This window comes from Corvus cornix, chromosome 12, assembly GCF_000738735.6.
Source record: "Corvus cornix cornix isolate S_Up_H32 chromosome 12, ASM73873v5, whole genome shotgun sequence".
NCBI lineage: Eukaryota > Metazoa > Chordata > Aves > Passeriformes > Corvidae > Corvus > Corvus cornix.
In genome coordinates, this window is record NC_046342.1 from 13,447,925 (window position 1) to 13,460,011 (window position 12,087).

Here is a 12,087-nt window from a genome sequence, read left to right on the forward strand (position 1 = left end):
GGATTGAAGGCTCCAAGCATAATGAGGTCAAGGAATAGATGTTTTTTGTGCGCATCCCAGTGACAAACATGCAGAGGCATCTGAACTGGTTTTGATAGACTCTGTATGACTTAAACACTCAACACTTAAACATTTAAACACTTAAACCCTCTACTATCCCAGTTCCTCTGCTGACTCCGGGCCAAGTAGTTGCACATATGAAGGGTGGGTAAGAAGAGGGAAAAGCTTCCTGTGTCAGTGGTCACAAAACCAGATACCTGCCTAAGTCTTCAGAAGTAGCTTTTTCTGGCAATGCTTCCCTCTTACCAGCAGCACAGAGCAAGACAAAAATCAAGTCAGCTGGGCTACAGTCAGGGCTCAAAATTTGTCTATTCTGGTGCATCAGATGGCTTCTCAACATGTAAATGTGCTAAATGTGCACATCCACTGCCCACTCCTGCTAATGCCCCTGTTCCAAGGGGGTGGTGTATGTAGGACACCTGGGAAAGGTGGATGCTAAATGTGTAGGGTGTGGCCAGCCAGGTGGGGCTACACAGCACCTCCACAGCCAGATGCTAAATTCTGACACAGAGGGAAGGGACCCAAAAATCCAGCACTGCAGGTGAATATGCTTTGGGCTCCATAATTATCCCAGCCCCATCTGGGAATCAACACCCTCTTCACAGGCAGTTCCAGAGGTCCCAATCTCCTCCCATATGTCCAGGCGGGTCTCACATCTTTTGGGCTCTGGAAGATGGTTTAGTTTAATTGTTCATTATGTCAGGAAGGTTCATCCAGGTAGGATGTTTTTCTATTTGCCCATCTTTTATTTGTGAGGGATGAACATTTGTCCTGGTTTCCCAGGCTGGCAACAGGTCATTGTGTTTGGGGGTAAAGCACCCCAGTTCTTCTGCTGCTCTCTCAAATGACTGAGACCTGGGCTAGCAGGAATCAGTTCTGGTGTGAATCGGCTGATGGGAGGGAGGGACTGCAAAACCTCTCAGAAAACTCTCAGCCTAACAGAGAATCACAGAATGGACTGGGTTGGAAAGGACCTTAAAGATGATCTAGTTCCAAGCCCCCTGCCATGGGCAGGGACACCTTCCACTAGACCAGGTTGCTCAGAACCCCATCCAATCTGACTGAACACTTTCAGGGATGGGGCATCCATGACCTCTCTGGGCAACCGGTTCAAGTGTGCTTTCATTAGACACGTTTTCCATCAAACCAGACTTTAATTTAATTTCAACTCACGGTTTGTCTCTGCCCTGTGTGTCTAAGTACTACTGCAGCTGGCTGCTTTGGAAGAAGTTAAAGTACAAACTGAGGCCTTTTGAAGAAAGGTAAGTGTTGGGTAAGGCTGATGGCCATATAATAACAGGAGCTGAACCACAGCAGACATCAATTAGATGTCCAGGGACAAATCATAGGACATAGAACACAGATAATGGTGGAAACAACTGTGGCAGTCATAGCAGAAATACCCTTGTACCTGGGGAACAGACGGTGTGCTCCCAATCCTGACCTTGGGGAGCAAATCAGGAAACCATCTTCTTAATTAATAAACTAAAGAACACCCATGAGAAAACAAAATGCCTTTATTCTGAGAGGTGGGGGCTCTTACATCTCAGCTTGGTTTGTTTTTTTTTCCTAAGGCAGACATAAAAAGACTCCATAATTTATTATTAGGACATCTGAATAGTTATTTATTGAGAAGCCACAGTTCTCACACTTTTACAACTGTCGGCTTGTATAAGGCAAAAAAAGCAAGATGGATCACTATTTTACACAGAAAGTAAAAGTTGGAGAAGGAACTGATGGACATGCAGTTACTGGTCAAAATGCAATGTACATGACATATATAAAAACCATTGTGAAACAGAGGAATTGTAAATTATGTCTACAATCTACGGAAATAAATATTCAATATATTATTATAAACACATTTGTAGAGTCTAAGATTGTAATTAAAGTTGTCTTTGTACATACACAGTTATTTGAAATTTAAACAAAAATGCAACATTTAGAGGAGCAAACGTCAACATAAAACAACTGCTTTGGACTTATAATGTGGCATGATATATCCATAATGATAGGACTAATCTGGTGTGGCAATTAGAATGACTAATCCTTTGGGATGAAGTCTCTATGGAGTTAACTGCATATTGAAGGGAAGAGCCTCTGGTACATTAACAAGGATGCAGAATGATTCAAATGGCTGTCTGGGTTTGTTTGTTTTCTGGTTTTTAAATGAACAGAGAGAACAAAAAATCATTTGTAATTGCCTGGTTTTTCTTTTAAAAACAAAGATGGTTTTTTTAATTAATTTTAAGCAGTTGGCATCCACAGAAGAGAAACAAAGAAATGAAAGGACTTGAGTCACTCATCTTCACAACAATTTACCATCAATGTATATACAGTACATTAATGAAGCATTGTTTAAACTTTAATAACAGGGACACACCTAGCATGTTTTCTATGTAGTTTTTCCATTAACAGTATTAAACAATGGTGCTCCATATTGCTTATGAACATATAGATATGAAATTAGGAAACTGATGAATCAAAGAGAGGTGCTAATCTTATTACCACACAGCTAACATGGCATTTGTATTGGTAAACTTCTCATGGGCATTTAGAGCTGACCTAAAAATTCCTAATGTGGCTAACTGAGTTACAGACGAGGTACATGCATGGATACCAGGCAACCCCCAGCCGGTGCTCCAGCTTCCTTAGTCATCCTCTTCATCTTCCTCATCGCTGTCCTTCATGGTGATGCCCTGGAGCCCCCCGCCCTCGCTCACTGACGCTGTGGCCTCCTCTACTGTCAGCCGGTTCCGGATGGTCTCGTAGGTTTTGCTGTTCAAGGTGGAGTCCAGCACGCCTTGCAATCGGAAATCCCGGTACGTTTTCTGAAGTGGAGACAGGCGTGGAGGAAGGAGACAGGGAGAGGTCAGGACCAATAGCAGCTTCCCTGCTTTGCTGCAGGAGTCAACCTGTGCCCATGAGCTGTGGGTTTGGGGGCACTAATGGGAGAGGCTGGGATACCAGGGAAATCCCAACCCTGGGGACATTTTGCATCACCTGGGAAGTGCAGAGGCCACAGAAACTGTTGTAAAGTATGTGAACCTTGATAGTGTGCCCCAGCCAAACCCTTTTTAACTATTTTTACCAGAGCCCTCAGAGTGGGACCAGGCTGGAATTACCCTCACCAGCTTCACCTGGCCTTTCCACCTTCAGCTGCAGCACATCAGCCCCAAGAGGGTTTTTAAGCTCCAGTCTGAAAGTTCGAGAGGGGAAATAAGATAGGTGGGATAGGTTTATGTCTGGTCCCTGGTCTTTGTTGGATTGTTTGGATTTTCTGGACTAACTTAGCTGCTGATCACTGGATGGGTTTTATTGCTGTCATCATCTTGATGCTGCTTGCCTGGATCAGGAGCCCAACCTGTCAGAGCCCTCAGGAATTCATCAAAGACTGAAAGGTAAACTGTGCTGAATTGGGAAAGAAGAAGCTAAAAAACTAAATACCAAGACAGCAAGGAATAGATAAAAAAGGACTGTGCCACACTGGATTAAAACCAATCATGTTACCAGAAAAGTGTGTGTGGAGCTCATGGACAAAATAGAAAAGCCAATCAAGCAATGTGAGAACTCATGCACAGCAGTTGCAAAATGTGTATGTACTGTATTATGGATAAGCTGTAAAATGTATAGGTAGTATAAGATAAGTAAGTAAAATGTGTAAGTACTGTATTAGGTAAAAGTTGTAAAAGGTATAAGTAAGTAAGAAGATGTGTAAGTGGAGTAATATGTCTAGGTAGTAGAAGATAAGTAAGTAAAATGTATAAGTAGGGTATAATGTCAAAGTTGTGAAATGTGTGAGTGGAGTGTATTTTAAACCATAAGACGCTTCTCTGAAATCATATTGATTTGTTGATCAGAAGGCATGAGGTCCTGCAGAAGCATCTCTGCTGGCCACCACTCTGGCATGGCAGAGGTCCCTTTAGGGTGCCTTGGGCAACAAATTACAGCTCTGTGACTCCAGCCCTGCCTTTGTGGGCTGGGCAGCTTCAAAGCAGGGATGTGCGGGGCTGCTCCGGGGAGCTTTGCATAGGGTGGGCTGGGGTCTAAAAAGATATCAAAGCAATATAAGAGCTCTGCTCCAACTAACTTCCCATGCTCCTGGATATGTTCATCCTGCCTCTAATATCAGTTATTTCTCTTCAAGCAGCAGGATGTTTATCGCCTGTATCCACAGACATGATTACATGTTCCTGGAATGCTCCATATTAAGCAATCCTACCTACAGTATAGGGATTAAATAAACTAAGTCCAGGATACTGGAGAAATTATTGATGTATAAATACAAGCACAGGGCATATACTTCTTAAATCTCCCTTTCTTCACCTCAAACTGGAGTTGTATTTTCATGGTTCCCATATTTCCCTTGTTATTACAATTAACATCTCTTATTTGAATTTATGTTTAAAAACTTCTCGACTCTGTGAGATAAAACTCTGGTCTTGTTGTTCATTTAATTCTGCTCTGTGCTCTGCATAGAAATAATTTACTGTTTGGCTATTTCAGAAAGTCCTCGGTTTTGTTATAGCTGCTTCTGAATGTAATATTGGTATAAATAAAGCACAAGGCAAAAATCTTTCTTCAGCTAGCTGACAAGTAGGAATAATCTGTCTGTGCCTGTTGTTTTCAGTTATGAAAAGCACATTTAATACATTTCAGTTTTAATTTATTCATGCCTTCAATGTGTTCACTGCATGCAAGACCATAAACATTATAAAATACTAGACCAAAAAGCATTAGATAGAACCTAAAATGATCAAAAATATATTTACCCCCTTCTGTGATCTTATTATTTCATGTAAACCACTGTGATTTCACACTGAAATAATTATCATTAGTCCAAGGCATGCATATACACATGCACGTGCACTTAAGGGAAAAATAATGCTACTTTCAGGGTATATTATCTCACCTTTGCAATCTCTTAGAGTTAATTATATACACCCATTGTAAAAGAAACAACTTCAATTAACTATGAGAACAATCTTATATGCATTCTGACAATAGTCACAAGCCATAGCTGGGCTTAAATGTTTCTAGCAAAACAGTGTTAAAAACTTTTGGGTTAATTTAACCCATTTTAACACCAGAGTTCACTAGTGTGATCAGCTAATTTGTCCACAAAAAGGCTAATTTTGGTGCACTTACTGTACAGGTAAGGTCAAATAGCAAGAGAGTTTGGTTTTTGTTTTTAATGCAAAGAGTCTTTGTTTTTATTTGCACAGCTGTATTTTACATCTCCATGCATTTGAAGTTCCTGTTTATCCAGTGCTACCTGCCATAGACACAGCTGTCTTAATTCTTTTAAAGAATTTTAACGAAACCTTAATTTATCTGCCAGTGACAGCTTGCCAAAGAGCACATGCCACACCCATGCAGGCGCACACACACATGCTCCTCTCCACAGCAAGGGGTACTGAGAACACCTCAGGTGGCTTACCTTTACTATCCTAATGAGAGTTTTCAGTTGGTAGATGTGGAGCTGCAGGTCCATGCGGTCTGTCAGCCAAGTGCATACTACACTCATGGAGCTGGTGTACCATTGCTGCAAGAGAGACGTGACTTCTCTAGCAACCCTGCCAGGGCTGTGTGCGGTGCCGACTGACACGGGTGCCCCCAGCACCCCCTCACACCCACCTTTCCCACCTGCTAGCCCACTCATGGGGGGCCACAAACGGAGAGGGGAGACAGGCATCTGCTCTTACATAGAATTTCCATGCATGAGCTTTTAAATTTTAATAACAACAACAATAAACTTATTAGGAGGGTAACGGCCACCAGTAGTGCTGCAAGGTTTTGTAATCTGATTTTGCCATTGATGGCACTTGCCAGCAGTGGTGTGTGTTAGGCTCAAGCCATGTTTCAACCTGTTTCCCCCACAACTGAGAGCACAGTCCTGCCTTTAAGGGTGTCAGTCCCACACTCAGGTTACTTACCGTCTTCAAGCTAAATCATAAACAGCCACAGGCTGAGTCTGGGTCCCTGAGGGTGAACAGAGGGGAGGCTCATGTGGGGCAAGGTTTGGCAGAGGGGGAAGGATGTAAGCACCTACGGGTGTCTGCCCAGGCTGTGTGGGAAATGCTCTGGTTTCACCCTTACAATTATGAAAGATGGAAAAGCAGCAATCAGCTTGTTTTAAGCTGCTGAACTCACAGGGCCCCTCCAGGGGCTGAAACTGTGCTGCTTGTCTGTGAAAAAGGCTCGCAGCAGTGTGGCAGCAGCCTGCCATTCCTGCAGTGCAGGAAGGCTCCGATGGGCTGTGGATCAGCGCCTTGCTCGCGCAGGGCTGACAGGGCATGTCTGATGCCACACAGATGAGCAGCAAGCCCTCGAGAGGAGGAAAAGTAAGGGCCAGGGGTGGGTGGGGAACCACACAACCTCCCTGCAGTGCTCAGCACAAGGAGTAGTTACAAAGCAGGCAAAAACCCATCACACCTCTGTATGCACAGTTGTATCCTTCTTGTGATCTCTCTTACACGCAGAGGTCAAATCCCATACTGTAGACCAGATGCAATTAATCTAGAACCAGTTAAAATACTAAAGAAACCCCACCAGACCAGTTTATGAAAATCCTCACAGAGCACCATCCAAGTTAGTCTGGGATGCAGCTGCCTCTCAACAAGCCTGAAACCTCACACCAGTCCAACTCAGGTCTTGCTGCCTCCCTCACTGCTCCCTCAGGTCGGGGGTCTCTGACACAGAACATGCCCTTTTCTTGCTGGCTGAGGAAGCTGTCAGCACAGCAGGGGCATGGAGACAACCGAACATTCCGTAATTGCAAAACTGAGGCCATTGATTGTTACCCTCCATCCTTTAACACTGGCACCCACAAGTTAGCATGAGGCTTACCAAAGCAAACAAACGAGTCTAAGCTAAACCAGCCCTACACCACAAAAATATGTGCTCAACACACATCCCTGTACTGTATGGCAGCACACCTGGGAGCTGCACAGGGAAGGGTTTTCCCCCCAACTCCAATGATGTTCCTCTACTTTAATTTCTACACCACCTCTTTATAAAATGGAGGAAACAAGGAGATGAAAGAGTCACCGAAGAAATGGCACGTGGTGACCTCATGCTCAATGCTTACACTTTGTGCAACTTGTGGCAGAGATTCTCCTGACCCTTCATCTCCAGGACGGAAAGCTGGCAAGAGCTTGGATGAGACTAATTGAGACTGGCAAGCAGGAGCTCTCAGCTGTCACCTGAGGTCCTGGCATCAGACTGGGGTTGAACAGTGAGTGAAGCAACCTAGGTAGCTGCTGTGGACCTGACAAGAATAGGAGACATGAAGGTCTGGTGGGGCTTCATACCTTCCAATCCCTCAGACTAGTCTGAGAAGTCAGAGCATCCCTAAATATCCCCTGATACCCTGGGTACCTTGACCCAGGACAGCCAGCACCCAGCTGGTGGTGGGGTGGCACAGAGCAACTGCTGTCACTGGAGGCTCTGCCTGGGTTCCTGTGAAATGCTGCAGACCCACGCAGGCAAAACAGAGAAATTGTTAATGTTCATAATGCTGCTTTTCTGCAATCAGTGCTTAACTGAGTCATGGTCTTGGGTGACATTAGCTGTGATCCAGGGCTGCGCTGGCACATGGATGCCCAGGTCAGCCAAACACCTCCTTCTCCTTCTGCTATCTCTTCAAATCAGAACCCCCAGAGGAAGGGCACAACCGTGTGTTACATACACACACCCTCTCCCTTCCCCTGCTGCCTCCCATCTTCCACAGAACAATCTGCTGGGTGTTTGTATCAACTCTACATGAGATGAGAAGTCCCTAGCAAGGGCAGGTCCTGCCATTTCTGTCTGTCCAACGCCACACATGCCCACATGGCTGTGTGATCCCAAACAGAAATTACAACCTCTGCCTGGAGGTTATTGGCAAGGTGACTTTGCTGCTGCGAGACCTTCAGAGTAAGCAAAACGAAATGTTTTTCTGTGTTTCTGGAGGGCACTTCAACACTCTGGGTTCTGGGGAGATGCAAACTCCTTGGAACCAAATGTGAATCACACCCCTCCCCTGTCGAGCACCGGCTGACAAGGGCTCAGCCAGGCGTAGTGCTCAGCTGCATGAAAGGAGCTCTCTTTCTCAAAGCCAACTTACTCCAAAGACTTTCTGCTTTATGAGAAAAAGACAAAGTCTAATTCATTGATCTTGATACACAAAACCGTCACGTCACTTCATAGAGCACACACCAACTGCTGAATTTAAGCCCTGCATATTCATAAAAATAAGTTAGCCCATAAATTAAATGTTCCCTTTAGCTATCACTAGTGTTGATGTGCTATAAGACGCACAAGCCCTCTGATTCATGACTAACCTACCAAAGAAGATAACATTTGCATATGATTATGTTATTAAAAAAACAACAACAAAGCCAAATGCTCCTAAACAGAAACGTGATCATCTCAGACAAAAGAGAACAGAGTGGTCCTGTGGGGACACTGGCCACCTTGCTTTCCCCGAGGGCAGTGGGGTCCATGCTGGGGACATAGGGTCCCCTTGGGGATCTGGCTCCAGCCTTGTGGCTTGTCCCCAAAGACAAGGTGCAGAGGTCACAGCCCAAATACTGAACTTTGGGGCTTTGCCAAGGGGCTTGCAACACATTTCAGGCACATTTCTGGAGCTGCAGCACAGCTGTGGCATGGGCACACCAAAGCAAATACCATAAATATATTTTCTGAAAAAAACTCCTCACGTCTGGTTGCAAAGAACGAATAGACCTCACTGATGGTCCAGGCCCAGGAACAAAAGCCCACATATAACTCACTGTAGTACACACACATTACTGGTGCTGCTGGCATTCCTGTCCCTCACCTAGGGGACAATTTACACTCAGTCTGGGAGCACAGAGTGAGGACAGGCTGTGGAGGTTGCATCCTCATGGATGCATGGTGGGTACCACTCATCCAGCAGGATGTTAGCAGGGAAAGGAGCAGGGCTGCATCAGAGGCAAAATACAGCCCCATGGCTGCACACCATGACCCAGCCTCCAGCAGAGGAAATGCAGACACTCTTTGGGTATTCTCAGAGCCCAGTCACTGCAAGCAGATACTGTATTTGTACAGACAGGAAGTCAATCCCTCTTTCAGGTTAGCTTTCCTGTTCTCCTGTCTTTCACAGCAACCCTCATTGCTGGGTGCTAGGCTGCACAGATGAGGTGGGCCATGGGCTGGCTGGGATGCACTAGGATGGGTATTAGAGGAGCTGGAGCATTACAAAAGGTGCACTTCCATGGCTTCCCATCTGACACCCCAACCAGCTTGAGCAATAAGCTTCCTTGTTCCCCAGCCCTCTGCCTTCTTCTTTTTTTTTTTTTCAATGCAAAAACATGATCAATAAGTTTCTGAAATAGCAAGTTTGTCTCTGAATACATAAATTGTAAAAATTGGTATGAATAAATCTGCAAGTAGCACACTGAATGCAGCACATTTTATCAAAAGCCATCCCTGTGCTGGGTTCCTGCACTTTCTGGGAGGTGGTGTCATTACACATACCCAGGAACATCTGCATACCCCCATCTTCTTTAGTGTGAGATGAATGGAAACATGACCTCCTGTTCCTTGCCATGAACCTTGAGTTCACACTCATATTTTACATGTTACAGGAAGCCACAGCTCACTGCAGGGGTGCTGCAAACAGAATCTCATAAGCCAGATGCAACACTGCTTCTTAAGGCACCTGAAGGAGCTGTATTCTTCATTCAAAAGCTTACATACTACTAGTAGCTTAAGGTCACTTCAGCTTTTGTAAAGAGTGGGACAAAACCAGGAATGCTTATAGGGCTGGGTTGTCAGCAGGGTAGCAGAGGGATTACAAGGAACCTGTGACTCTGCCTCTTTCTGCCTTTACTGGTAGTTTTTTTGTGTGTGAACAAGTGCCATACAACAGATTGAGGCTGGTATAAAGGCCTGGGACTGTGCAAGGGCACCCTGCTGAGCCTCAGCTGTGCTTGCAATTAGCAATAGGCATGAAATGATTATTGTTGTGGTGGCTGATGGCAATCTGAAGTGACAAGTTTTATGGGGGAAGTTGTAGTAGTGATGTTCAGCAAGTTTCTGCAAACCATTAATCGAAGGCTGCAACACAGTTTAGTCAAAGCTATTTTACGTCATTCCAAAGATCTCACAGGGATGCTGAAAGAATATTTTTCTGCTCTCAGTGCCTTGGAATGGAGTTTTTCTAGGTCAGGGATTCTTTACTGCCCTATTTAGTGTCAAAAATACCCATTTGCCTCAAATTAGCAGAAAGCTTGTAGTTAAGGGCTAGAGATTAGGCATACAAAATTACTCAGCAGGTGACTACTGGGTGGATTTGGAGTTGAGAAGTCTTTAAAACTGACTACAAGACATTATATACTTCTGACAAAAGAACATAGTAATCCTACCTGCTTGCTTTAACCACTGTTGTTTGTCTATTATTATGTGCTTTAATGATCATAAGAGCAAAACTACTGGTGATACTACTCAATTACCATAGTAACTCTCCCCTATGACCTCTCATTTCAGTGCTCGCTTTCCAACCAGAACCAATCCAAGCAGGGCAAATCTATTTAAAACTGTGACACACACTGCACAAAGAGGCTCCAAATGCTGGCTGGCTTGGTCTCTTTGTCTGGGACATGGGCTTGTTTTGAAATGCTGAAAGGCAGCTTTGAAATGAACCCTTGAATTCAAGGTGTTTCAAAGATGAGGGACTGGATGCTGGGCGGAGCCTCCGCAGCATCCCTGAGCCAGCCAGCACAAAGCGAGGGGACCACAGAGGTAGGAAGGGAGAGAGGAAGAGGCTGATTGTGAGTCTTATTTCCCAAAGGAAAACTGAACCTGCTTTCAGGCAACAGCTCAAAGTGATTTGATCAGCCAGGAAAGAAAAAAAGATAAAATTACCAACTCTTGTTTCTGGCATTTGCATGCCTGTCCAATGGGCCAGAAGCTCAGCTGGTGGAAGGCACAGTGAGGCTGTGCTGATTTACAACTGCTGACAGTAGGTGACAGCTGACAGAGCTGTGTCCATCCCAGTCCTGGGCAGCCCTGAGATCAAATTGGTTATTCGGCGTTGTCATACGTATTCATGGCAGCCACCTCACCTGAGTGGGTGTCATCTCCACAGGGAAGGCAGGGATGCAGCCACAGCAGTGCAGGGACATGCTGTCTGGGAACAACCCTGTGAACACAGCTGCCAGTGTTGGAGGAGGATTTGCTTGGAGAGTGGGAGCAGGAACTCTTCAGGAGCAGCCTGCCAGCCCCAGGCACCACGTTCCTTCCTTTGCTCCCAGTGTGCCCAGTAGCACAGCCAGGTTTGCACACCAGAACTGGCTGCAACCCTGCAACCCAAAGCCCAGACTGCCCAATGGCAGTCATGGAAGGATCATTCTTGTCCCTTCAGTCTTCTGTGGCCACCAAAGTGTTCCTCTCCACTTTCCTTCAATGTTTCTTTCGCTGTTGGTCCCAGGCAGTCATTGCTGTTCCAAAAACTTGGTAAAGATGGCAAGCCTGAAACACAGGGTCTCACAGCCAATGCAGTTCCTACTCTTGTCTATCAGAAATAAAGAGATGTTCCCAGCATGAACATACACAGCAGCTTATGCAATCCCCTTTCCAAAGGCCAGCTCTGCTGGGATGCTGGATGTGGGTAAGGGCAGTGGTGGGCTGGAGCGTGAGTCTTGCCCTGCTCCCAACTAGTGCTAGCAAGGTCTTGTCCAGGCTGCCAGAGCTGAGCCCAGCGTTTTTCAGGCTGTTCTGGAAATCTGGGTTTTGTCTTGCTGCAGAAGATGTTCCTTGCCCCAGGCTGGGAGAGTGGGGATAGAGCAGGGACAGGGCCTTAGTGACACAAGTGTGTCTGAAATGCTTAAGATAAATGGCAGTGACCCTGGAGGAGGAGGTGGCAGAGCCAATGTGGATGAAGAGCCACAGGCACTCAGGGAGAAACATCATTCTGGTCCCCAGTGTCGATGAGGAGCCTGAGATAGACTTCTGCCACACAATGAAGAAGGAAGAGGCACATCTCTCCCCTGCAAGCGTATG

The 12,087-nt window shown here is 45.5% G+C and overlaps 1 protein-coding gene across 31 annotated transcripts in view; it reads right to left on the minus strand.

Moving 5' to 3' along the window:
* Nucleotides 1-1,559: 1,559 nt before the first annotated feature.
* Nucleotides 1,560-12,087, minus strand: part of CADPS (calcium dependent secretion activator) — a 210,863-nt gene continuing 200,335 nt past the window's right edge. For 30 of the 31 annotated variants that reach the window (XM_039558671.1, XM_039558670.1, XM_039558664.1 and 27 more), the window contains 2 exons: nucleotides 5,501-5,605; nucleotides 1,560-2,891 (listed from right to left, as the gene is read on the minus strand). In XM_039558671.1, coding sequence (XP_039414605.1) covers nucleotides 2,712-2,891; nucleotides 5,501-5,605 — 285 coding nt within the window. In that variant the 3' untranslated portion in view covers nucleotides 1,560-2,711. The remainder of the gene's footprint in view (nucleotides 2,892-5,500; nucleotides 5,606-12,087) is intronic. The other variant, XM_039558658.1, reaches the window with a different exon arrangement.